The following is a 27,112-nucleotide window of genomic DNA, read 5'->3' as shown; positions in this document are numbered from 1 at the left end:
AACGAGAAGTTAAGCCTACTGTGTGCTCCTTAAGCACTTTCTTTAGAGATGGGGAAAAGCCTCAGCAGTTGTGACTTGCTCAAGGTTAGATCCTGAGATGTCTGCCTCAGGTCCGCTGCTCTTTCCACAGCCGGAAGCTGCAGAAAGCTGTGGGTTGATCAAACACAGCAGGAGCTGCTTAGCCCAGCTGACAGGCCCCTCTATCCCACGGTCCTTGTCCCTGGGGCCTCCCTAGCTCTCTTCCTCCCTGGCCTAAGCCAACACCTCGGTAGTGGCGGGAAGAACTGACCACTATAACAGTCTAGGGGGAAGCAGCAACCTCCAGTGTCTTGACTCAGCTGCCACCATAGCAGGTTCCGCTAAATGCCTCTAAGTGGGCCGGTGGCTCTGGCTACTGGTGGGTGCACTCCACGCAGCCCGCTAAACGCGGAAGAGAGGCGATCTGTTTGTAGCCCGCGGAGTCCGGAAGGTGCCCGGTGGGGGCAGAGTTCCGCAACCAGGGTTAGGAAGAGGTCGCAGAACTCCCATTCTGGGAGAGGACCGACGGCAGAGGGAGAGGGTAACAGCCCTGAGGAGGTTGGGAGTTTAGGGACAGTGCGGGCTTCGTGGAGGATCCGCCTTTATTCACTAGGTAAATATGGGGTTGAGGATACAGTCTCTACTGCCCCTTGAAGGAGGACATAACCTGCTCTCGACCACCCAGCAGGGAAACCGCCGGCCGTCAAGCAGCGGGCCCGGCAAGAAACCCGGCACACTCCGTGGCTGCCTTATGAATATTCACGACCTTTGGGCCAATCAACGTCTGAACAGCTCAGAGCACACCAATTGGCTTACCGCATGCAGATAAGCATCGTAGATGGTATTCCTAAAGCTGGTAGAGACTTTCAAGTCGGGCTGGAAACGGAACCTTGAGCGGAAAGAGCTCGGTTTTCGGAGGAGTGTACCGCGCGATTGGGCGACGGCTACGTCACTTCCTATCGGACGGGCGGAAGTTGCTTACCAGCGTGTTGCAATCTGTAGAAGTGAGTTCCGGTGGCGGCTGAAGTGGTTGCATTTTGTTAGTACCGGACAGTTGTGATGGCTGCGGTGGATTCGGATGTCGAACCGCTGCCTCGCGGGGGTTTCCGCTGCTGCCTGTGCCACGTCACTACGGCCAACCGTAAGCGGTGGCTAGTGAGGGGGGTGTTTATGGGCTTTCGTCTTTGGGTCCTAGCGAAGGTTAGGGTCATAGGTCATAGTTCTTGCCAAGTCGGTTGGTAGGGTCTCACCTCCGTTTTCTCTCCGCTGTCCGAAGGGATTACAGAGTGGAGGAGAGTCCCACCACCTTACACCCCAGCTTCCCAGTATCCAAAATCTCGACGACAGAAGTTTCGTTATTTTATTTCCTCTTTAACCGTCATCTATTGGATATTCCCTTTGTGCCTGCTACTCCGCTGGGCTCTAGCGCGGGGAGAGGGGATTTAGAGATGAAGGGGCTCACCACCTAGAGATGGAGACAATTTCAGTACCCTATAGATGTGTTTGGAAAGCTGCAGGATCACAGAGAAGGTAGTAATTAAGTGAGGGAAGCCCTACAGAGGAGCTTCCCAAAGGCAGAGATGGGTGAAGTAACATGGTATGCATGTTTGGAACGTGGGTTGGAAAAGGAGACAAAGTCCTTTTATGACAGCGCAAGAGGCTCAATGAAACCTCATATTCCACTTTTGAAGCCTGGAATTATCATCTCCCCTAAACATGATCTTTCATTCTTTTCCTTTGTGAATGGCACTACCACTTGTCCAGTAGGGCAAGACAGAAATCCAGGATAGTCTTCTCTGGCCCCACATATACACTGGTGACACCAAGCAGCTGACTCTAAATGTAATAAAAATATAAAAATCAGCTAAGTTTTCCCGCATTCACCATGTACCAGACTCTCAGGCAAGTGCTATATATGAATAATATCAATGTGGTAGGTATTATTATTATCTCCATTTTATACCTGAGGAGACATGAACAGCGAGGTTAAGTAAGTTGCCCAAGATTTCGCACAGCTTGACAGAGCTGGGATTTGATTCTGGGTAGTGTGACTTCTGATCCTGCACTTGTAATCTCTATACTGTACCCAGAAATGATAAATGGGAAATAGTCTAGGGTCCTGATTTATTTAGTTCTTCTATAAATGACCTAGGTAAGTTACCTGTTAATTTCTTTACAGTGTGCAGGTGTTGCTCTACCTAGCACTTGTAGATGGTTTAAGAAATACTTGTGGGGCTTCCCCGGTGGCTCTCTGGTTAAGAATCCGCCTGCCAATGCAGGGAACACAGATTCCAGCCCTGGTCCGGGAAGATCCCACATGCCTTAGAGCAACTAAGCCCGTGCACCACAACTACTGAACCTGCACTATAGAGCCTGCGAGCCACAGCTACTGAGCCCACGTGCCACAACTACTGAAACCTGTGCGCCTAGAGCCCGCACTCCACAACAAGAGAAGCCACTGCAATGAGAAGCCCGTGCACTGCAAGGAAGACCCACTGCAGCCAAAAAAAAAAAAAAAAAAATGAAATTGAAAAAAAAAAAATGTGTTTCAATTAAAAAAAAACACAAAAACTTGTGTACAGCCAGTTCTCCTGGGAACCACTTAAAATGCTTTATATAGACAAACGGACAAGAGAGGAAGCTGCAAGGAGCCAGGACCTTGTCATTCAAAGGTCACATTTTCTATGGCTTGGAAGAATCATTAGGATCTAGGTATGCTGAGAACAAAGTCGGGGTATGTACACTGAAGAGCAATTCGGATGTTTTTGTCCTCACATTTGTCTTTGCAGGACCCAGCCTAGAGGCCCACCTGGGAGGCCGAAAGCACCGGCACCTGGTAGAACTACGAGCTGCTCGAAAGGCCCAGGGACTTCGAAGTGTGTTTGTCAGTGGCTTTCCCCGGGATGTGGATTCTACTCAGCTCTCCGAGTACTTCCAGGCATTTGGACCTGTGGCCAGTGTTGTCATGGACAAGGACAAGGTAGAGTGAGTGGCTCTGGGGGTAAAGAATGAGTCAGGTGTCCTGCACACCAAAAGAAATGGGGGAGGGAGAGCAGCAGCCTGTTTCTGCTGGTTCCTAATGTGGCTTGCCCTTGGTGGACACTCCAGTACTTGGGCTAGTCCAGCTTTGTAAGTCTCTCACCCTCGCCTCCCACCCCTGCTTGGATTTTATCAGTTCGTCAGAATTAGTCATTGGGGAACTTGTTGGTCATTTATTTATTCAGTCAGTCTTTTATTTGCCAAATATCTGTTAGCTGCTAACTTTGTACTAGGCACTGCTTAGAACTGCATTGTTAGTAGCACAGGGTCGTCATGGTTCCTGCTTGCACAGACCTCACAGTCTAGTGGAGGAAGCGGACAATTAAATGAGTAACTACTACAGTGAAGTGGGTGATTTAAGACCGCACCATTGGGAGATCTATCCTAACCCCTCAAGAAACTGGTTGATAAACCAGCTAGCACTTTATTAACTTATGCTGAAAGGTACTGAGGTCATCCGGTCAGAACACCCTGTCCTCTGGACGATGCAAGACAAACAGACTTGTTCTTTGCGGTCCTTTTTGTCTTGCTTCCATGCCGACCTTTTGTCAGAGTCTCTTTAGTCCCGTGGAAAAAGTTTGCCGTTGTGGTGATGTGCTCCGTGGTCATTTTGTAGCTCTGAGGCTACACTCTGGTTTTGTGGGCTTAGATGATCCCAAATCTACTTAGCAGCCCAGGTCTTCTCTTACCACCCCGTGGGGTCTGTTTTTCTTAGAAATTGCATTCAGCAACCGACTCACAATGGCTTAAACAAACAGGGTTCGATTGTTCTCTTATAACAAGAAGTCCCGACCTGGGCTGGCCAAGATTTTACTGTTTTCCTGCTCTGTCGTTATTGGCATATGGCTCTCACTTCATAGTTGTGATTTTGCTGGTTCCACATCTTCCGGCAAGAAGAAGAAGCAGGTTGAAGGGCAGACTATCAAAGGCTAGGGTCATCGGAGTCTGATCCCTTCCCCTGCTTGCTTTATTTCCCAGGAAAATATTTCTCAGAGGCCTCTTCAGCAGACATCTCCTTATAGTTCATTGTCCAGAACTCTGTCTATCGTCTGGTTACTCCTAGCTACAGGGAAGCTTGGGAAATGAAGTTTTTTTAGCTGGGCACTTTGTCCCTCTGAGCAAAAAGCAGGGTTCTGTTAGTAAGGAAGATGGGAGAATGTATACTGGGTGGGCAATTGGCAGTGTCTGTCCCAGGTGACTTCTTCAGAAAGCTCAATGCCACCATTTTTGTTCATATTTATTTCAATTGTAAAGAAAGATCTTTTCCTGAACTTAAACCTCAAGTTTTTGAGGCTTCTATCAATAGTTATAACAATAATGACTAAAATTTTTATGGAGCAATTATTATGCACCAGATTTATGCTAAGTACTGTATATCTTATTTAATCTCCACAACATTTTCTTGAGATCATCACTGGGGAAGTGGGAGATTTGGGGGAGTCCCTACTTGGGAGGCAGTCACGAGTTACTTAACCTCTCTGAGTTTCAGTTTCTTAATTTGTAAAAAGGGAATAATAATACATACCTTGTTGTAGGAATCTTATGAGACGTCGAGATAGCTTACATGAACGGTTGGGTTAATAATAAGCCCTCAGGGGGCACGGGTTCAGTCCCTGGTCGTGGAACCAAGATCTTGCATACCACACAGCATGGCCTAAAAAAAAAAAACAAAAAACCTTGCAAAAAAAAAAAAAACCTCAGTAAATAGTGGCTCTAGTTGGGGACGCTGGTATTGAGAGGAGAAAAATGGCGGGGACACATTCTTCTGAATTGGCTTATCCCGCCCTCCCTGATGCCTTTTGTGCAGTTCTTGAGAGAAATACGTGCACACAGACAAGGCCAGGCAAAGAGACACCTAACTGCTAGCTGGGGCTTCGGCTGCAAACTTGGTGTTGCACTGCAGTCTGTTGAGCTGTGTGATTCCTCAGAATCAGAAGATTCGCTTGGGCAGGCCCAAGTGGCTGTCTTTCTCCTTAGTTTCACTTTGGTTCCTTGTGCTGTTTGACATAGGGTAGAAGTGAGGGTAGCCAGGGGACCCCCTTTTCTTCCCCCCCCCTTGTATTGTCAATTGATATTATATATTATTAAGATATATAATTCACTGGTTGTTAGTATATTTGCAAGATTCTGCAACCATCATATGATCTAATTCCAGAATGTTTTTTATCATCCCGAAAAGAAACCGTGAACCTATTATCTGTCATTCTCCAATTGTGATTCAGGCCTGTGTGCTGGTGAAGCCATCCCCCTGGTTAATTTTTGTATGTGGCGTGAGGTAGGGGTCCAACATCATTCTTTTACATGTGGTTATCCAGTTATCACAGTTGAGAAGACTGTTCTTTTCCCATTGAATGGTCTTAACACCTTTGTTGAAAATCAGTTGGTCATAGATGTACGAGTTTATTTCTGGAGTCTCAATTACATTCTCTTCATCTGAATGTCTGTCTCTTTTAAAAAATAATAATAATAATTAATTTTTGGCTGCGTTGGGTCTTCGTTGCTGCATGCGGGCTTTCTCTAGTTGTGGCCAGCAGGGTCTAACCCTTCGTTGTGGTGCGCAGGTGTCTCATTGCGGTGGCTTCTCTTTGTTGCAGAGCATGGGCTCAGGAGCATTGGCTTCAGTAGTTGTGGCTTGTGGGCTTAGTTGCTCTGCAGCATGTGGGATCTTCCTGGACCAGGCCTCGAACCTGTGTCCTCTGCCTTGGCAGGCAGATTCTTAACCACTGCACCACCAGGGAAGTCCTGAATGTCTGTCTCTATGCCAGTACCACACTGTCTTTTTTTTTTTTTTTTTTTTTTTAATTAAAAAATTGTGTGGGAATTCCCTAGTGGTACCGTGGTTTGGACTTGGCGCTTTGGCTGTCGGGGCCTGGGTTCAGTCCCTAGTCAGGGGACTAAGATCCCACGAGCTGTGCGGCACGACCAAAAAAAATTTTTTTTAATTGAGGTAACGTTGATTTGTAACATTATATAAATTTTATGTGTACAACATTATATTTCTATTTCTGTATACCCTACAGCATGGTCACCACCAAAAATGTAGTTTCCATCCATCACCATACAGTTGATCCCCTTTACCCATTTTGCTCTGCTCCTTCCCCTCTGATAATCACTACTCCTCTCTGTATCTATGTGTTTGTTTTTGTTTGGTTTGTTCATTTATTTATCTATTTAATAGATGTTTTTATGGTACATATAGTACTTTATTTTTTAAAAAACTGTTTGTTTATTTATTTATTTATTTAGGCTACGCCAGGTCTTAGTTGCAGTATGCGGGATCTTTGTTGCGGCATGTGGGATTTTTTAGTTGCAGCATGCAGACTTCTTGCAGCATGCTTGCGGGATCTAGTTCCCGGACCAGGGCTTGAACCTGGCCTCCTGCACTGGGAGTGTGGAGTCTTACCCACTGGACCACCAGGGAAGTCCCTGTTCATTTATTTTGTTTTTTGTTTTGTTTTTTATATTCCATATATAAGGGAAATCATATGGTATTTGTCTTTCTTTGTCTTTCTCATTTTGCTTAGCATAATACCCTCACAGTCCATCCATGTTATTGCAAATGGTGAGATTTTTTTTTTTTAGTAGCTGAGTAATATTCTATTGTATATATACACCTCATCTTCTCTATCAGTTCATCCATTCAGGGGCACTTAGGTTGTTTCCATACCTTGGCTATTGTAAATAATGCTGCAGTGAACATAGGGGTGCATATATCTTTTCAAATTAGTGTTTTCATTTTCTTTGTATAATAACCCAGGAGTGGAATTGCTGGATTGAATGGTAATTTTAGTATTAATTTTTTGGAGGAATCTCCATACTGTTTTCCATAGCGGCTGCACCACTTTATATTCCCAACAGTGCACGAAGGTTCCCTTTTCTCCACATCCTTGCCAATACTTATTTCTTGCCTTTTTGATAATAGCCATTCTAATAGGCATGAGGTGATATCTCATTGTAGTTGGTTTTTTTTTTTTTAATCTTTTTAGTTTTGGCTGTGTTGGTTCTTCATTGCTGTGCACGGGCTTTCTCTAGTTGCAGCAAGCAGGGGCTACTCTCCCTTGCGGTGGCTACTCTTGTTGTGGAGCATGGGCTCTAGACGCGCTGGCTTCATTAGCTGTGGAACGTGTGCTCAGTAGTTGTGGCTCGCGGGCTTAGTTGCTCCACGGCATGTGGGATCTTCCCAGACCAGGGCTCAAATCCATGTCCCCTGCATTGGCAGGCGGATTCTTAACCGCTGCGCCACCAGGGGAGTCCAGTCTTTTTGTTTTTAAAATTTTGGTTGAGTTGTGTAAGTTCTTTATATATTTTGGATATCAGCCCGTTATCAGATATATCATTTGCAAGTATCTTCTCCCATTTGGTGGGTTGTCTTTTTATTTTATTGATGGTTTCCTTTGTTGTGCAGAAGCTTTTTAGTTTGATGTCGTTCCATTTGTTTATTTTTGCTTTTGTTTCTCTTGCTTGAGGAGACATATCTAGAAAGATATTAAGACCAGTATCAGAGAGCTTACTGCCAGTGTTTTCGTCTAGGAGTTTTATGATTTCAAGTGTTACATTCAAGTCTTTAATCTATTTTGAGTTGATTTTTCTGTGTGGTGTGAGATTGTGATCTAGTTTCATTTTTTGCATATGTCTGTCAAGTTTTCCTAACACCGTTTATTGAAGAGACTGTTCTTACTCCATTGTATGTTCTTTGCTCCTTGTAAATTAATTGTCCGTATACATGTGGGTTTATTTCTGGGCTCTCAGTTCCATTCCATTTTGTGTCTGTTTTTCTGCCAGTACCATGCTGTTTTGCTTATTATGATTTTGTAATATAGTTTGAAATCAGGGAGTGTGATACCTCCAGTTTTGTTCTTTTTTCTCAGGATGGCTTTGGCTATTTGGGGTCTTTTGTGGTTCCTATAAATTTTAGAAATTTTGTTCTGTTTTTGTGAAAAATGTCCTTGGGATTTTGATAGGGATTGCATTGAATCTGTAGATTGCCTTAGGACATTTTGACAATGTTAGTTCTTCCAGTCCATGAGCATGGAATGTTTTTCTATTTATTTGTGTCTTCTTCAGTTTCTTTCAACAATGTCTTATAGTTTTCAGTGTATATGTCTTTCACCTCCTTAAAGTTTATTCCTAGGTATTTTATTCTTTTTGTTGTGATCGTAAATAGTTTTCTTAATTTTTCTTTCTGCTGGCTGATTGTTATCAGATAGAAAGAGAACAGATTTTTGTACCCTACAACTTTACTGTATTCATTTATTATTTCTAGTGGGTTTTGGTAGAGTCTTTAAGGTTTTCTATATATAAAGTCATGTCAACTGCAAATTGTGATAGTTTTGCTTCTCCTTCCCAATTGATGCCTTTTATTTCCTTTTCTTGTCTAATTGCTCTGGCTAGGACTTCAATACTGTTTTGAATAAGAGTGGTGAGAGTGGGCATCCTTGTCTTGTTCCTGATAGCTTTCAGATTTTCACCATTGAGTAGGATGTTAGCTATGGGTTTGTCATATATGACTTTTATTATGTTGAGGTGCATTCCTTCTCTACCCATTTTATTGAGAGTTTCTATCATAAATGGGTATTGAATCTTGTCAGATGCTTTTTCTACATCTATTGAGATGATCATATTTTTATTCTTCAGTTTGTTAAAGTATGTGTCTTGTTGATTGATTCATGGTTGTTGAACCATCCCTGCATCCCACTTAATGGTGGTGTATGATCCTTTTAAGGTATTATTGTATTGGATTTGCTAATACTTTGTTGAGCATATTTGCATCTATGCTCCCAAGAGATGTTAGCCTGTAGTTTTTTTTATTTGTGTTGTCTTTGTATGGTTTTGGTATCGGTGATGTTGGCCTTGTAAAAATAAGTTAGGAAGCATTCCCTCCTCTTCAATTTTTGGAATAGTTTGAGAAGGATAGATATTAAGTCTTTGATGGTCCTGGACTTTTTTTTTTTTTTTTGGCAGTATGTGGGCCTCTCACTGTTTTGGCCTCTCCCATTGCGGAGCACAGGCTCCGGACACGCAGGCTCAGCGGCCATGGCTCACGGGCTTAGCCACTCCGCGGCATGTGGGATCCTCCCGGACTGGGGCGCGAACCCATGTCCCCTGCATCGGCAGGCGGACTCTCAACCACTGTGCAACCAGGGAAGCCCTGGACTTTTGTTTTTTGGGAAACCTTTTGATTACTGTTTCAGTCTCCTTACTCCTGATCAGTCTATTCAGGTTTTCCATTTCTTCATGATTCAGTCTCGGAAGGTTGTGTGATTCTAAGAATTTGTCCCTTTCTTCTAGGTTGTCCCTTTGTAGGTTTGTTGGTGTATAGCTTTTCATATTCATAATATTCTCTTATCCTTTGTATTTCTTTTTTTTTTCATTTTTTTCTTTTTGCGGTACATGGGCCTCTCACTGTTGTGGCCTGTCCCGTTGTGGAGCACTGGCTCCGGACATGCAGACTCAGCGGCCATGGCTCACGGGCCCAGCCGCTCCACGGCATGTGGAATCTTCCCGGACCGGGACATGAACCCGCGTCCCCTGCATCGGCAGGCGGGCCCTCAACCACTGCGCCACCAGGGAAGCCCTACCCTTTGTATTTCTGTGGTATCCGTTATTATTTCTCCTCTTTTATTTCTGATTTTATTTATCAGAGGCTTCTCTCTTTTTTTTCTTAGTGAGGCTATCTAAAGTTTTGTCATTAGTACCACACTGTCTTGATTACTGTAGAGAGTACCTTTGTATAAGCAGGATGAGGTTTTAACTTTACCACTGAAGAGAATATAAAAAAAATAGAGCCTTTTGCCAGAGCAGTTATATTTTTTCTGCTCCTGCTAACGTTTTACCTTAAAAAAAAAAACCCAATGAATATCATTAAACTCAACCAAATCATAGCAGCACTGCTGTCATATTGTTGGTAAGTTCGTCGAAGATAGGGTTTATGTGTTTATATTTATGCCTAACACAGTGATCATTACATGGATTCTTAATATTAAAAGGGTCTAATTAAAGCAGGAACAGTTAGGGGGTGAGTCATAGTATTACCAGTGAAATGTCATTGGGAAGACTGGGGTTTTATAAAATAGGTAAAATGAGGTTTTTCAGAGGAAGGCTTGGGTGAGAATAAAATGTATGCGATTTGAGTGAAGGAGATAATTGCTTTTCTAAATATGTTCCCTGGTGGGAATTCCCTGGCGGTCCAGTGATTAGGACTCCACGCTTTCCCTGCCGAGGGTGCGGATTCAGTCCCTGGTAGGGGAACTAAGATCCCATAAGCCTCGAGGCATGGCGTAAATAAATAAATAAATATGTTCCCTGATGTTATGGAAACAGCAAACAAATTTCCCAGTTTAGGGCTTCCCTGGTGGCACAGTGGTTGAGGGTCCGCCTGCCAATGCAGGGGATGCGGGTTCGTGCCCCGGTCCGGGAAGATCCCACATACCTCGGAGTGGCTGGGCCCGTGAGCCATGGCCACTGAGCCTGTACGTCCGCAGCCTGTGCTCCTCAACGGGAGAGGCCACGACAGTGAGAGGCCCGTGTACTGCAAAAAAAAAAACCAAAAAAACCCCAAAAAAACAAATTTCCCAATTTATATGGTGGTCCTCATTTTAAAGATTCTCACCCACTGTCAGACCACGTGTTTGGATTCTAGGTTCCAAAACCATCATCATTGTCCCTGTTGTGGTTTGACAGGGAGTGTTTGCCATTGTGGAGATGGGGGACGTGGGTGCCCGGGAAGCTGTCCTCTCACAGCCCCAGCACAGCTTGGGAGGACATCGCCTGAGGGTCCGGCCACGGGAGCAGAAAGAGTTCCAGAGCCCCGCCTCCAAGTGCCCCAAAGGAGTGGCCCCCGACAGTCACCAGCTGGCAAAAGCACTAGCGGAGGCCCCGGATGTGGAGGCACAAATGGTGAAGCTCGTGGGGCTGAGGGAGCTGTCTGAGGCTGAGCGGCAGCTTCGAAGCCTCGTGGTGGCCCTGGTGCAGGAGGTCTTCACAGAGTTCTTCCCTGGTGAGTCACCTCCCTCACTGTGTCTGAGCCCTCCCTGTCCTTCCTCCCCTGTGTTTGCATCCCCAGTCCTCCCTCAGCTAGTCGTGTTCATTTGCCTGCTTTTCCATCTTTGTGCCCCATTTTGTTCTTCCACCACTTACTCCCTGCAGTGTCTCTTGACCTTTTATTCTCTGCTCGGCACCCAGGCTGTGTGGTCCATCCTTTTGGCTCTTCCATAAACAGCTTTGACGTCCATGGCTGTGATCTTGACCTCTTCCTGGATCTGGGGGACTTGGACGAGCCCCAGGTATGTGACCATGGAGGCAGCTGTGAAGAGTCAGTGGAAATGGTCATGTGACTCTGGGCAAACACTTGACCTCTCGTGCCTTAGTTCCTCATCTATAAAATGGGGGTAATAGGACCTGCCTGAAAGGGTTATTATAATTGGAGAAATGTGAATGTGTATGGATATTGGATAGGATAAAATGAAGCAACATGGGATAAATGGTATTTGTAACAGGAAAAAAATCAGATTTCAAAATAGCATGTATAATATCTTATTTGGGGAGATAATGGGTTATGTTTTTGCTTATCTGTGTTTTCTAACATCTAATGTACAGATCCTGCCTTGGGAATAGGAAAGGGTCATTATTTTTTAAATAGACTATTTTTTAGAGCTGTTTTAGCTTCATAACAAAATTGAGCAGAAAGTACAGAGCTCCAATATGCCTCTTGCCCACAAAAGGTTTTTTTTTTTTTTTTTTTTGCTGCACCTCATAGCTTGCGGATCTTAGTTCCCCCACCAGGGATTGACCCTGTGCCCCCTGTAGTGGAGGCGCACTGGAGTCCTAACCACTGGACCACCAGGGAATTCCCTCTTTAGTCTTATTTAATCTGGAACGGTTCCTCTGCCTTTTTTTGTTTTTCATGACAATAACGTTTTTGTAAAATACTGACCATTTATTTTATGGCATTAAAAGGTTAATTTTAGGGGCTTCCCTGGTGGCGCAGTGGTTGAGAGTCTGCCTGCTGATACAGGGGACACGGGTTCGTGACCCAGTCTGGGAAGATCCCACACGCCGCGGAGCGGCTGGGCCTGTGAGCCATGGCCGCTGAGCCTGCGCGTCTGAAGCCTGTGCTCCGCAACGGGAGAGGCCACAGCAGTGAGAGGCCCGTGTACCGCAAAAAAAAAAAAAAAAAAAGTTTTAAAAAAGGCTTGTGAAGGTTAAATGAGTTGATATTTATAAAGCCTTTAGAATAGGGCCTGGCACATAATAAGCAGTAATAGATATATCTTAGGGATGGAATGTTCCCTGGTTAGGGGACCGCAGGTGAGGCAGTTACTCAGCTCATTTCCATCCACAGCCGGCCCCAAAGGCTGCAGAATCTCCATCCTTGGACTCGGCCCTTGCATCCCCACTGGATCCTCAAGCCCTGGCCTGCACCCCAGCCTCCCCTCCAGACTCACAGCCTCCAGCTTCTCCCCAAGACTCAGAAGCCCTGGACTGTGAAGTTGCTTCCTCCTCCCTGGCACCCCGGACTCCAGACTCTGCTTTGGCCTCTGAGACCCTTGCCTCTCCCCAGTCCCTGCCTCCATCCTCGCCACTGCAGGAGGACCGGGGAGAGGGGGACCTGGGGAAGGCCATGGAACTGGCAGAGGCCCTGAAGGGGGAGAAGGCAGAAGGGGGAGCCATGCTGGAGCTGGTGGGATCCATTCTTCGGGGCTGTGTCCCTGGAGTGTACCGAGTCCAAACTGTGCCCTCTGCCCGACGCCCTGTGGTCAAGTTCTGCCATCGGCCTTCAGGTCTCCACGGTGACGTCTCCCTCAGTAACCGGTACCTTTGTTTGGGGGGCGGCGGGGAAGGCCAGATGGGCACTCTGGGGAGGTTGAGGAGGGTGCCCTGCACCAGCTGAGCCTTGAGGTTGTCCTTATTTGGTCCTGTCTCTCTTTCTGATGCTCATCTCATGTCTGGCTTTCATTTCAATGTTTGGAAAGTGTGTTTCTTGGGATACTGTTTTTAAGGATTTAGGAAAGAGTTCCATGGTTGAATAAGTTTTAGCATTGGGAAATGCTGAGTTAAACACAGGCAGGTTTCTCCCTTCCCTCCCTCTCCCCCACTTCCTCTTTCCTCCTTCTCCCTCCCTTCCTATCTTTCTTTGCATAGTAAAGGCTCTGATCAGTCTTATAATAACATGCTCTGTAACTGTCTAAGACATTTATAAGATGTAGTGTTTCCCAGACACATTTGATGTTCTTTTGTATGCATTCTCTCCAGACCATGTCAGAAAACTCCTCGGGAAACCCTCTGTTGGCCTTCTTCCAGCTGGCCCCCATTACAGAAGCCTGGAATGAGAGCTGGGGGTGATAGGTTCCTGAGCCCTAACACCCTTGTCCCCCGCTCTGTCCCAGGCTGGCCCTGCATAACTCCCGCTTCCTGAGCCTCTGCTCTGAGCTGGACGGGCGAGTACGGCCCCTTGTGTACACTCTGCGCTGCTGGGCTCAGGGTCGAGGGCTGTCAGGTGAGAATGAATCAGGACAGACTTGGGGCTGTGTTCGTGTCGGGGCAAAGGCAGGGACTCACGGAGAGAAGGAAGGTGGCAGGTACAGGAACTGGGGTTGTGAAAACTGCCAAGGAGGGGCTCAGAACCGCTTCTAATCTAACTGGAATTAATTGATTATTTACCCAGGGAGTGGCCCACTTCTCAATAACTACGCCCTGACCTTGCTCGTGATCTATTTCCTTCAGACCAGGGACCCTCCTGTGTTGCCCACTGTGTCCCAGCTCACCCAGAAAGCAGGTACAGTAGCCTGGCCTCCACCCGCTCTGTCTCGTGAGCTTCATGTCTCTTCTTCATCTCACTTAGACATATTGAGCTTCCCTGGGAATGAGATCTCTGCTATCACTCGCATATCCACCCTCCCCTGCCCCCCTGAATCTTCCTGCTTCCAGGCTCACCCTCACCTTTTTTACTTTCATAGGTGAGGGCGAACAGGTGGAGGTTGATGGCTGGGACTGTAGTTTCCCCAGGGATGCCTCGAGACTGGAGCCCAGCACCAATAAGGAGCCCCCAAGTGAGTTTGGGGAGCCTGGGAGAAGACTAATAAATGGTGCTAATGACACAGTTACTGGCACACAGCAACCTTGTGGGATAGCGAATACTGTTATTGCTACTTAACAGATGAAGGAACCATGCCTTGGAGTAATTAAGTGGCTTGCCCAAGGTCATGCTGCTGGCAAGGGGAAGGGGCAGTATCTGGGGGCACCGCGGGAGAGAGGTTTGACCTCTTGTTTATAGGGATCAGAGGAGCCTGGCTCTGGCAAAGGGCTGATCTCACTTCTGGCCTCCAAGTGACCCCTTTTCCCTGGTCTTTCTCTTCCTCCAGGTTCCCTGCTGGCCCAGTTCTTCTCCTGCGTCTCTTGCTGGGATCTTCGTGGCTCACTGCTGTCACTGCGGGAGGGTCAGGCACTGCCTGTGGCAGGGGGCCTGCCCTCTAATCTCTGGGAGGGTCTGCGCCTCGGTCCCATGAATCTCCAGGACCCCTTTGACCTGAGTCACAATGTGGCAGCCAATGTGACTAGCCGGGTGGTCGGGCGGCTACAGAACTGCTGCCGAGCGGCAGCCAGTTACTGCCGAAGCCTCCAGTACCAGTGCCGTTCCTCCCGGGGTCGGGACTGGGGCCTGCTTCCCCTTCTGCAGCCCAGCTCCCCTAGCTCCCTGCTGTCTGCGACACCCATCCCCTTACCCCCCGCTCCCTTCACCCAGCTCACTGCTGCCCTGGCCCAGGTGTTACAGGAAGCTTTGGGGTGCCATATAGAACAGGGAACCAAGAGACTGCGGTCAGAGGGTGGTGGAACTGGGGAGCCTCCCCAAGGAGGGACAAGCAAAAGATTGAAACTAGACGGACAGAAAAAAAGCCGCGAGGAGGGGCAGGGGGGGCAGCAGGGACGTGCAGGGGACCACGGTGAAGATGGGCTGGAAGAAATGGTGACAGAGGTCGGGGAGTCAGTGCAAGACTGGGCCATGAGGAGCCCTGGGCAGCCAGGAGAGCTGGCCCCCATGACCGGAAAGCATCTAGGCACTGGAGAAGAGGGGCAGTCAGGCCCCGCAGCGCTGGCTGAGCAGGGGCCCAGAGGACTGGAGGCAGCCCGAGAAGGGTCTCAGGCAGGGAAGAGGGCATCGCTCTCCTCAGTGGGGTGGCGCTGTGCCTTGTGCCACCGAGTGTGGCAGGGGCGGCGGCGTGCCCGAAGACGCTTGCAGCAGCAAATCAAGGAAGGAGGTGGAGCTGGTGCTGGCACAGGAGCAGAGTGGCTGGCAACTGAGGCTCGGGTCACCCGGCAGCTGAGAGGCCTGAGCAGTACTGAACAGACGCCAGGGGCTGAGCCACTCCTGACCTTCGTGGTGTCTGTCTCCCAGGCTGACCAGACTCTCACTGTGACCCCGCTCCGGGATTCTCAAGGCCTGTTCCCTGATCTCCATCATTTCTTACAGGTTTTCCTCCCTCAAGCACTTCGAAACCTGCTTAAGTGAAGATGGGGACCCTAAAGGGCAGTAAAGCTGCTAGTTTAATAAACAGTAGTTTCCACTAATTTCCACCTGGTAATAATCCTCCTTCCCCCCAGTGCTTAATGCAGCCTCTCACTGGTACCCTCTCTTGCCACCCTAAAATAGGTCTCTCAGTATGTTTCTTTCCTTCAGAGCCCAGGAGGAGTGGGTGTCTGGCACCTGGACCCACGCAGTAGAGTTCTTGAAAGATGGAGTGCTGGGTGGGTGGCTTGAGCAGCACCTGCGAAGTACCAAGTTTGCTTCCACATTTACCTTAACTGCCCAGAGTTATGAATGGTGACAGGGCTTGACATTTGGATTCAGGGTTCTTCATTCTCTCCCTTAATAGAATTCATCCTGTTCTTAAATTGGGTTCAGATCTGAGCATGGGTAAAGGGCGACCCATCCATTGAACTGTCAGCCCTTCCGGGGTGACAGGACGTGGCTGGGTTCTCCCTCAGCCCCTCCCGTGTTGCAGGCCCGAGGACTAGTACCTCTTCTAAGCAGTAACAGCATCCTTGAGCTGCAAGGTCGTTTAATGGAAAAAAAAAACCCTCACTTTTACAGAGGGCTTCGGACTTGGGTTCGGGTTAGATGTACAAGCTCTCCTCTAGAAAGAGCCGGAACAAAAGCAACGTGGCACCCCGCCACCTCCGCGCAGTTGCTTCCGCTCCTATGAGTGTCACACAACCACGATGTTAGGGGTCTGGCAGGACCTCCATCAAATCATCGCGGGCCCCGCGACCCGGAGGGAAACGCCTCTGGGGCCCGGCGCGATGCCGGGCTGGTCTGCCACGTAGCTGCAGAGGGGCGGCTTTCCAGCTAGTTCTCGCAGTCTCCCCACCCTCCGCGCCTTCTACCTCCATGTCGGGACTCGGATTGGCCCTCCCTCAGCGCGCAGGCGCGAGCTCTTTCCGCGCAGGCCCCAGGCCCCACCTGTTTCCTTTCAGCTGCCGCGGGATACCGAACTGTCGTGCGTAAGCCTTCTATGCCGTCCTCGCTTTCCGGCTGCTGTTTCTCCACGGCTCCCCCGCCCCCCCCGTTCTCTCCCTGACGGCTTACTTTGCGGCAGCGCGGAGAGCCCCACCCCCTTTCTCTGCGGAATCACCATGGCGGCTGGGGTAAGTTTGCCGGCTCTGGCAATCCAGGTCACCCTATCCGACGCCATCCTCTGCCGGGGTGGGTCCAGCCGGCGTCAGAGGGTTTCTGGAGCCGAGTGGGGAACTGATCCGGCGTCTAGAGACCGTACTGTTGGAGAGTAGGGCTTCCAGGCCCCGGAGGGGAACTGAGGCGGGGGCTCTGGGAGGCCAAAGAGGTGGAAGGGTCTGGGGTAGAAGAGAAAAGGGATGCCAGATCCTGGCAGTCTGGGACCTGAGGACGGAGTTCGGTTCGTTGTCTTCTCGAGATGTGGGATCCGGGCAGGTTGACAGAACTTTTGCGACCGTTTTGTGGGGCAACAGGAGGGACAGGGGAAGAGGAGGGTCTTTGTGAGCACGTACGGCCGGCCACGGTTAAGGGTCGTCCTGCGGGGAGGTTTGGGAGCGAGAGGAGCCTCCGGACGCTGGAGTCAGACCAGTTGGACCCCGCTGGACGCGTTAATAGAAGGAGAGAAGGAGACCCCTGGGAACTCACTGCGGGACAGGACCGGAGGGATGGTACGCGTGGCAAGGAATGAAAGGTGTTTTAGGGAGACCGAGTTGGCTTAGGAAGAGAAGATGCCATTCGGTCTCTACGTGGCTCTTCGGAGGAGATGTCTTGGTTTGTGTGTGTGTCTTGGAAACAAGGGTGATGGTTTTGAAGGGTGAGCGGCTCAGTAGAGTAAGCAGGTGCTCAGTGACCATAAATGAATGAACAAGGGCTCTGGGAAGGGAGGGGTGTGTATTTGTCGGCAGATGGAGTCTGAGGGAGCTAGAAGTTCAGCATTTCTTAGAGATGTATTTGAGGGGAGGAGAACACTTCCAGAGACGTCCTTACGGAAGGTCACATCTGTCAGCAAGCTTTATTTAGCAGTTGGTGTGTAGTTCTGTCCTCGTATTTTGGAGGACTCTGATTACACAAGGTTGCAGATACTGAAGAACTAACTTGATTCACCAAAGGGAGTAAAAGAGTGAGTCGAAACAGATTGGGATTACTCGGGGAAGTTGTTCCCAGGTAACACTTAGGACTGGGACCCTTCTAGTCATTAATGGTTTATTCCCCGCCTTTTCCCCACAGACCCTGTACACATATCCTGAAAACTGGAGGGCCTTTAAGGCCCTCATTGCCGCTCAGTACAGCGGGGCTCAGGTCCGCGTGCTCTCCGCACCACCCCACTTCCATTTTGGCCAAACCAACCGTACCCCCGAATTTCTCCGTAAATTTCCTGCTGGCAAGGTGAGTAGGGAAGTGGAGAGGCGCCTTTGGTCCTGAGAACCCAAGGAGAACTGAGATTCCATCGCTCTGAAGATGACCTCCATCTTTAAAAAGGAGCTTTCCATGTTACTTTTTTTTTTTTCACGTTTCAGAGACTTAAAAAAACTTTTATTTTGAGACAGTTGTGATTTATTTGTTGTTAAAAATAGTACAGAGCTATTCGGTCATTTCCTGTGAAATTCACAGGCTTCTTTGTATTTGTGGGAGAGAGGATCAGTTTTGACTGATTTCAGTGCAAATAGATCAGGTATCTGCTATGAGTAGAATTGCCCCAAGAGGCTTACGGAGGTAGATAAATAACCATGCTACATGTAGAAGAGATCAAGTGCAGTGGGGAAGTACTATAATACTTGGGATAATATACACAGAACTATCGGACTCGGGTTTTTTGCCTTTTGCTTATTTGACTGAGATTATATACAAATACCTAATGTCTAAATTTTGGGGATCTCTTATGTGAGTTCAGATTGTAGGGGATGGTAAGTTGCTCATACAGTTTTGGTTCTTGAGTTTCAGATAGTGTCAAGAGTTTGGTCAGCAAGGGTTCTCAGCCTTATATAAAAAACTTTATTCAAAACGATTGAGTCCCTTGGCTTGACTAGTGAGAAACTGCTGTGTATTTACTTATGACTGCTTTGTCCCCAGGTTCCAGCCTTTGAGGGTGACGATGGATTCTGTGTGTTCGAGAGCAATGCCATTGCCTACTATGGTAATCTGCAGTGGCTGGGGAATGGGAAGGTCTGGAGGTTTTCGGGTGCAGGAGAGGGTGAGGGGAGCTGGAGCGGGCAAGGAGAGGAATTTTCAGGGACCTGCACTGGCTTTGATACAGCCCCAAAGTTCTGACCTTTATGTTCCGCCTCTGCAGTGAGCAATGAGGAGCTGCGAGGAAGTACTCCCGAAGCAGCAGCCCAGGTGGTGCAGTGGGTGAGCTTTGCTGATAGCGACATAGTTCCCCCAGCCAGTACCTGGGTGTTCCCCACCTTGGGCATCATGCACCACAACAAGCAGGTGAGCCTTGGAACATGGGGAGAAACCAAGAGCAGGGGTGGCATCAGCTCCTCAGTACCAGGGAGGAAGAAATAAAAAAAGGTTGAGGAAGGGTGATGCCAAGAATATGTGGATAATAAATACCTAATCTTTGAGCTTTCAGTTTGGAGCGCTGGGCTGTTGATGGTATCTGGATTCTTTGTTGGACAGACCCAGTGGAGGTGGGAGGTCTGAGTGGCCAGACGAGAGGCCTCTGCTCTAGAAAGGTTGTACCACATGGTAAGGGAGTGGTTAGACCAGATGACCTCTAAGGTTCCTTCTAAAATTCAAAGATATATGCCTACGATCAATACAGTGGGAAATGAAGCCAGACTGTGCCGTGGAGAAATTTAACATTGAGAGCTTCATTTGCGATACATTTGGAAGGAGCCAGGACTCAGTGGAACGGCAACCTTAGTTCTGTTATTGGAGGAGAAGGGCAGGGACAAGGGTTGGTACCCACTGCCAAGTCTGATCGTTTTAATTCAATAGGCCACAGAGAATGCAAAGGAGGAGGTGAGGCGAATTCTGGGGCTGCTGGATACTCACTTGAAGACAAGGACTTTTCTGGTGGGCGAACGTGTGACGCTGGCTGACATCACAGTTGTCTGCACCCTGTTGTGGCTTTATAAACAGGTGAAGTTTAAAGAATCTGGGTTGACAGAGGGTAGGAGGGGATTAGAAACAGTGACAGGTCTGCCATGTTATCTGTATCCTGCTGATGTAAGGGAGTCTGAGGCAACAGCTAGTCTTTAGGAATTCCAGGATTGAGTACCACTGTTAACGGAGAACTGGGCTTGCCTCTTGATAGGCATTGAGCCAAAAGACCCAACCAAGCCAAAGATCAGGATGAGGAAGGATTTATTACTTTCAACAAGTAAGGAAAACACCAGGGATCTTTGCCAACAGCAAAACTGTGGAAGTTTTAAGCTAAGGGTACATGCATACTCATGATTGGGCCTTGGGTGGTTGACAGAGTCTGAGCTTTAGCTGATTGAAGTCATGAGGGTCAGAAAATGTCACCATCATCATCATCCCTTAGGTTCCAGTTGATCTGGTGGTTGAGGGCTTCAGGCTAATCTTTACTACTGAAACAGAACTGGGAGTCTTTACTACTGATACACTATCTTTGCTGCTCTTACTTCTCTTGCCTGATAATAGTTGTTTCTGCATTTTTGTTTGTTTGTTTGTTTTTTGCTATGCCTTGCAGCATGCAGGATCTTAGTTCCCTGAATAGGATCGGAATAGGGATCGAACCATGCCCCCTGCAGTGGAAGTGGAGTCCTAACCACCTGACTGCCAGGGAATTCCCAGTTTCTGCATTCTTTTGTTCCTTTAAGATCATTAATTACAAAGACCTGTTCAAGGACAAGTGTTACAGCCAGATTCAGATCACAAAATGGCTTCTCTTATGTCAAGAAAGTGCCTGGTTCTCTTTTTCCACAGACCCTCTACCCTATCTTCTTACACCATGACTCTTTGCCTCCTTCTGAGAAGTTTGATCCTGTTCTGTTGCCCTTAATTTCTGTTTGGCAGCTAATATGTTTAGTTTGTTCCCATGTTTCTTAGGTTGCTTGGTTGTGCTTAGTTGTGAGGCCAGAGGTAGAGGTGATAGCTTCAGCATCAAGATCTTTGGAGGCAAAACTAAGATCAGTTCTTGGCTTCAGTACTTACTGGTTGTTGGGGGGAGGGTGTGTGTGGATTCATTTAGTCCTCTTTTTTTCCCCTGTGGAAGCTATAAAAGCAAGGTAGTAATAATCATTGTTGAGGTTATTGGGTTAAACATGGCATATTGCTGGTTCCTAAACAGCAGCTCTTGGACTGATGCTGGACCAGAATAGTAATGTGATAACAGCAAAGAAAAAAGCACCTACTTCATGTCAGGGCCTGTGCCAGGGAGTAACAGGACAATCTTAGTGAGTCTTTGCTTGTTGTGTGGGTGAAAGAAATGTAACCGGAAGTTGTGGAGTAGGATTTGAACCCAAGTACTGCAGAACCAGCACTACAGAACTGACTGCGATGTATCCTTGACAGGATTATTTTCCCTCTGATCTTGGCAAACTGAAAAAGTGGTAGATGAATTTTTCATGAAGCTAAGTTTAAGCACTCTGTTATTCTGAAATAAACTTTTTTGCTGTTGAATATTTACTTTCTGAAGTTTGATGATGCATGTATATATCTCTCATATATCACATAGTTCATTAGATAGTTTTCATTATTTACTTGGCAAAATGAGTAGTTCGTAGCTCTCTGTTGGTCCCAGCCTTTTAAGTTTTATTGACACGTGAAATTATAGGTATAAGATGGCTTTGTAGAAGGAGTAAGGCACAATATAAATATTCTTACCGGGTAGATTCATAGTGAATAGAGGGTGGGACCAAGCATCCATTAAATTGGATTGGACTGCAGGAGAGAGATTAGTAAGGTAAGTGGGCAGTAGCCCTTCAGGGAAAGCTGGTGTTCCGGGGGCTGAAAGGAAGCTGGAGCTTTGGTGTAGAAAGAAACAAGGGGCTCTGACTGGAAACTCGTCAGAATTTTTCTCTCCACTGACTTTATGTCCACTCTTGCATCCTGGCAGGTTCTGGAGCCTTCTTTCCGCCAGGCCTTCCCTAATACAAACCGCTGGTTCCTCACCTGCATTAACCAGCCCCAGTTCCGGGCAGTCTTGGGGGAGGTGAAACTCTGTGAGAAAATGGCCCAATTTGATGGTAAGTCTGAGAAGGTAGGGGAGCACGCAGGCAGGGTCAGGGGACTGGTTTGCTGTCTTAACCCCTTGAATTCCTGTCTAGCTTTTGGGTTATGTGGACCCACAGAACGTAGAGCATCACACGTAGAGCTAGTATTTTGTGATTCTTGTCTTACGCACACCTGTGCTCCCACTCATTTGTGTTAATATGTAGAGTCATGATGCACATGTATCTGTTGCTGAGGGTTGCATTCTTTTTTTTTTTTTTTTTGAAGATTTTGGGGGTAGGAGTTTTTATTTTTGGCTGTGTTGGGTCTTCATTTCTGTGCAAGGGCTTTCTCTAGTTGCGGCGAGCGGGGGCCACTGTTTATCGCGGTGCGCAGGCCTCTCACTGTTGTGGCCTCTCTTGTTGGGAAGGCTCCGGACGCGCAGGCTTAGTAGTTGTGGAGCACGGGCCCAGTTGCTCCGCAGCATGTGGGATCATCCCAGACCAGGGCTCGAACCCGTGTCCCCTGCATTGGCAGGCAGATTCTCAACCACTGCGCCACCAGGGAAGCCCGAGGGTTGCATTCTTGCTCAAGGATGTACTGTGAACTGGTGTCAGGCAGTGGAGCGTCTAGATCCCTTAGGTGTCCCACCCAGCAGTTTTCCTCCATTGCTTTGCTTGTGCCTGGCTTGGGAGGGTTGTGGAAAGAGACCAGACATTGACTTTTCTCCTTCCCTTTGCACCAGCTAAAAAGTTTGCAGAGAGCCAGCCTAAAAAGGACACCCCACGGAAAGAGAAAGCTTCTCGAGAAGAGAAGCAGAAGCCCCAGGCCGAGCGGAAAGAGGAGAAGAAAGCAGCTGCCCCTGCTAGCGGGGAGGAGCTGGATGAATGTGAGCAGGCGCTGGCTGCTGAGCCGAAGGCCAAGGATCCCTTTGCTCCCCTGCCCAAGAGGTACGGATGTTGGCGGGTAGAGGGCATGGGACCCAGGAAGGCCTGTGCTCACCCATGTGCCTCCCCCTCGTACTTCTAGGGCCTAGGATTTTAGGTTGTCCGTACAAAATTGAAAGATGTATTTTAGTTGCAAATAAAGCAGCTTCCTGACTTTACCATCAAGAGTTGGGTGACTTTTGAAAGTAGAGAACAAGTTCCTAATGCATCTGGTATTTAAGGATATCAGAACTCCCTTTCTAGCAAAGAAGGCAGATGGGCCCAGGGCCCAGAATTCGGTGTGGAGGTGAATTGATTGGTCTTGCGTGCGCACGTTAGGATTTGAGATCGAGAACGCTCGGAACTAATACACTGAGGGGTGCAGGACGGAAGAAACTGCAGAGAGCCTCCGTCTGCTCTGCTTTGCTGGCTTTGCTGATGCAGCAGACACCATGTCAGTATCCTTTGATTGTCTTGCTGTTTTGATGCATCAGCCTATATGAAAATGGCTCACTGTAAGAGAAAGGACGTAGTGGCTGTCTGGTTTATTGTTTCCCAGCGTGGGGGAGCTAAACCCCACAAGGAGAAGGAAGTAAATGGGGCGGTCGTCTGTGTCCTCTTCTCAGTCACCGTAGGGGTTCTTGGAAGAAAGAATACAGTAAAGGCGGGATTTTTAGTGTGAAAAAAGTGGGACCGCCAGGACTTGCCTAGTTGTTTACCATCAAATCTTTCTTCAGTCACTGCTCCGGGTCACCTTATTAGAATTTGAAGCAATATGAGAAATGTCTTTTCTATGGTCATGTCACTTAGTTCTCTTTTCTGTTTTTCTTGCCCATTCTGCCTTTCCTAAAGCCATCTATCCTTTCACTAGTTGGTTTGTTGGGGTGCAACAGTGTTTGACCTCCCCATTTTGTAGTGGTTTGTATATGGGATGAAGGAGCACGCACTGGTGGTAGGTGTAAGAAGTATGTGGAGTTGTAAGCGACATAGTACTGGATGGTTGCCATTAGGAACTGCTGCTTCCCCATTTGGGGAGCAACTTGGGGTATAGCTGAGAGCTCTTACTCCCAGGCACTTCATACAAGAAGGCTCCTAACGCAGCTGCTTTGGTTTTTTTTGGTGGTACGCGGGCCTCTCCCGTTGTGGAGCACAGGCTCTGGAAGCGCAGGCTCAGCGGCCGTGGCTCACGGGCCCAGCCGCACCGCGGCATGTGGGATCTTCCCGGAACGGGGCACGAACCCGTGTCCCCCGCATCGGCAGGCGGACTCTCAACCACTGCGCCACCAGGGAAGCCCAACGCAGCTGCTTTTTAAGAATATATTTCTTTCCGAACCAAAGTGATTACCTTGAATCTAGTACAGGGGCAGGTCAAGAGTGAGCAGGATTTTTGTTATCTGTAAGTAAGCTATGATAACCAACCCAAATCATGTACGCCCTTGTAACATAGGTACTGCTAATAGGTAGAGATATTCACATATGTTGGGTCCGTACACTGGGCAGAAAGTAAATCAGGCAGTAAACTTAAAATCTTTAATAAACTTAGCATTTTTTAAAAAAATAATTTTTTTAATTTTTTGGCCGCGTTGGGTCTTCGTTGCTGCTCACGGGCTTTCTTTAGTTGCAGCAAGCGGGGGCTACTCTTCGTTGAGGTGTGTGGGCTTCTCATTGTGGTGACTTCTCTTGTTGTGGAGCACGGGCTCTAGGTGTGTGGGCTTCAGTAGTTGTGGCACGCAGACTCAGTAGTTGTGGCTCACGGGCTTAGTTGCTCTGTGGCATGTGGGATCTTCCCGGACCAGGGCTTGAACCCGTGACCCCTGCATTGGCAGGTGGATTCTTTTTTTTTTTTTTTTTTTTTTATTAAACAGTTTTATTGAAGTATAATTTCCATTATGAAGTATAATTTTCCATATAAAATTCAGGCATTATACTTATATAGGTCAATGCCTTTAACTAAATTTATAGATCTGTGTAACCACAAAAATTCAATTTTAAAACATTTCCAACACTACAAAAGTTCACTGGCAGGCGGATTTTTAACCGCTGCGCCACCAGGGAAGCCCCAGCACTTTGTGTGTGTGTGTGTGTGTGTGTGTGTGTGTGTGTGTGTCATTTGGGAATGCTTATTAGTACTTATTTGTTGCATTACCATGGTGCACTTCTGGGCTGCCAAGATGATTTTCCCCAGGATTCTTAATGACTCAAAGTCTTGTCTTCAAAGACAAGACTCATTTGTCCAGAGTTAATTTTAGTCCTTTTAAGGCCTTCCAGCTACCCTAACCCTGTGGTCAGTTGTTTGTTTGTTGTTTTTTTTTTGAATTTTATTTATTTTTTTATACAGCAGTTTCTTATTAGTTATCCATTTTATGCATATATCAATCCCAGTCTCCCAACTGTGGTCAGTTTGGGGAGAAAAATGGACACATGGTCATAAATAATAAAGTTTAAACAGCTCAGGAGAGAGTGAAGAAAAACTCCCCAGCCCTGCTTTTTGCGTGGTTGAGGAAGTAAAGCACCTCAGATGAGGTCTCTGATGAGCATTTGGGAAGGAACCTAGGACCTCGGGTTAAAGGACAGATTCTCTGCTTTGCTACATTGCAGCAGTGAGCAAGTCACACCACTTAACCTTATTTGTAAAGGGAGGGATGGTAACATTCTCTGACTCCAGGGTTTGTTGACATTAATTATATACTAATGAATAATTGAACCAATTAAACATTCAGTATAAGGGGGTTTAATAGATTTATGGCACATTCATGCAGAAGATTATTTAGCCATTAAAACATCTGCAAAACGTTCTCGATAGCCAGGCAGTATTAAGTGAGCAAATTGTGTAAGGCACAGAATTACATGCATCCTCTTTGGAAAATTGCCAGTGGGAAATACATTAAAATATTAGTTATCTTGTTTGCTGGCATAGTGAGTGATTTTCTTCAGTCAGTATGTGTTTTTATAATTGAAAGGAAAGAAAAACAAAAAACAGAAGCCCTACCATGGTGGGGGGCACTATTCTGAAGCTGGCATCCTTGGCTCAGTGTGCCAGATTGCTTCAAAGGTCACCTGAACTTGTTTCTGAGCAGAGTAACTAAAGGACACGGGTGTAGGATTTGGGGTGGAGGCCCTTTGCAAACATTCACTTACATTGCTGTCATATTATAGTGTGTGTAACCTGAAGAGGCCTGTGTGATGGGGAGGGGTGGGGGCAGCGACTTGGGTGAGTCAGGAACTGAGAGGGTGACTCTTTGGAAAACAGCCCGGGGAGGGGCCGGCCAGGGGGAAAAAAAAAAAAAAAAAAAAAGGAGTCCTCGCTGTGAGTCTCCACCAGGGGGCAGCAGCTCGCCATGCCTTCCTTGGGGCAGATCCTGGGCCCCACCCTCCACGTGCCTAGCATATTTAGGCTGGGGGTGAGGGGATAAGGAAATGCCCTGGGCGTCTCTCACACCCCCCAGCTCTCTTCCCTTGGAAGGTGATAGACATCTGCCAATCCAGTGACTCTACCTTTAAAGCAGTAAATTTGAGTGGAAACGCCCTTAGCTTCTCTTAGCACTGGCCACCGTAGCCTCCGTTGCTGCAGTAGGACCTTCTCCACCTTGATCTCCTTGCTTTTTTCCCTTTATTCAGTACCTTTGTGTTGGATGAGTTTAAGCGCAAGTACTCCAACGAGGACACGCTCTCTGTGGCGCTTCCGTACTTTTGGGAGCACTTTGATAAAGATGGCTGGTCCCTGTGGTACTCCGAGTACCGCTTCCCTGAAGAGCTCACCCAGACCTTCATGAGCTGCAACCTCATCACTGGTGAGCAGAGGGGGGCTCTGGGAAGAGGAAGGAAGGAGACAATGTAGTGGGTGACATGATTTCAAAGGCTGAATGTTCTTCCTTGCCCTTCAGGAATGTTCCAGCGATTGGACAAACTGAGGAAGAATGCCTTTGCCAGTGTCATTCTGTTTGGAACCAACAATAGCAGCTCCATTTCCGGAGTCTGGGTCTTCCGAGGCCAGGAGCTTGCCTTTCCGGTGAGGAAGGTGCACGGGAGGGGTCTTGTCTCTTGAGGGTGGGCCGAGGATTTGGGAGGTGCACTCGTATTCCTGAGTCCTGAGCCGAGCTGGTGGGCATTCCAGAGAGGTCAAGGAATGTGTCCATGAAGGAGCTGTCATGGTCACAGGAGTCCTGGGGTCTGATGGTGGGTGTCTGAGCTGGAAATACCAGGTGTGGGGCAGCGGCCAATAACCTGACCACATGCTTCTACCTGGCTCTTTCTCCCCAGCTGAGTCCAGATTGGCAGGTGGACTATGAGTCATACACATGGCGGAAACTGGATCCCAGCAGCGAGGAGACCCAGACGCTGGTTCGAGAATACTTTTCCTGGGATGGGGCCTTCCAGCATGTGGGCAGAGCCTTCAATCAGGGCAAGATCTTCAAGTGAACGTCTCTTGCCATCGCCTAGCGGCCTGCACCTGCCCTTCAGGGAGAATGGGGGTCATTAAAGGAAACTGAACATTGAA

At 47.7% G+C, this 27,112-nt stretch overlaps 2 protein-coding genes across 3 annotated transcripts; both read left to right on the top strand.

Moving 5' to 3' along the window:
• Positions 1-990: 990 nt before the first annotated feature.
• TUT1 (terminal uridylyl transferase 1, U6 snRNA-specific) lies at positions 991-15,621 on the top strand. Of its 2 annotated transcripts, XM_059069635.2 has the most exons (9): positions 991-1,159; positions 2,808-2,998; positions 10,738-11,053; positions 11,239-11,339; positions 12,398-12,867; positions 13,443-13,552; positions 13,721-13,831; positions 14,013-14,105; positions 14,418-15,621. In XM_059069635.2, the coding sequence occupies exons 1-9, from the start codon at positions 1,078-1,080 to the stop codon at positions 15,560-15,562; spliced, it is 2,619 nt and encodes an 872-aa protein (XP_058925618.1). In that variant the 5' UTR covers positions 991-1,077; the 3' UTR covers positions 15,563-15,621. The 2 variants fall into 2 exon arrangements, with proteins under 2 accessions (XP_058925618.1, XP_066893507.1); XM_067037406.1 differs by lacking the exons at positions 13,721-13,831; positions 14,013-14,105 and having other exon boundaries at positions 995-1,159.
• Positions 14,477-27,112, top strand: EEF1G (eukaryotic translation elongation factor 1 gamma). Its single transcript, XM_059069660.2, has 10 exons — positions 14,477-16,698; positions 17,792-17,950; positions 18,635-18,698; positions 18,855-18,997; positions 19,508-19,651; positions 21,594-21,723; positions 22,434-22,638; positions 26,233-26,405; positions 26,499-26,623; positions 26,875-27,112. The coding sequence occupies exons 1-10, from the start codon at positions 16,687-16,689 to the stop codon at positions 27,031-27,033; spliced, it is 1,314 nt and encodes a 437-aa protein (XP_058925643.1). The 5' UTR covers positions 14,477-16,686; the 3' UTR covers positions 27,034-27,112.

Source organism: Kogia breviceps, chromosome 7, assembly GCF_026419965.1.
Source record: "Kogia breviceps isolate mKogBre1 chromosome 7, mKogBre1 haplotype 1, whole genome shotgun sequence".
Lineage (NCBI taxonomy): Eukaryota > Metazoa > Chordata > Mammalia > Artiodactyla > Physeteridae > Kogia > Kogia breviceps.
Note: the sequence above shows the minus strand (reverse complement) of the source record. Positions and strands in the feature narration are given on the sequence as shown.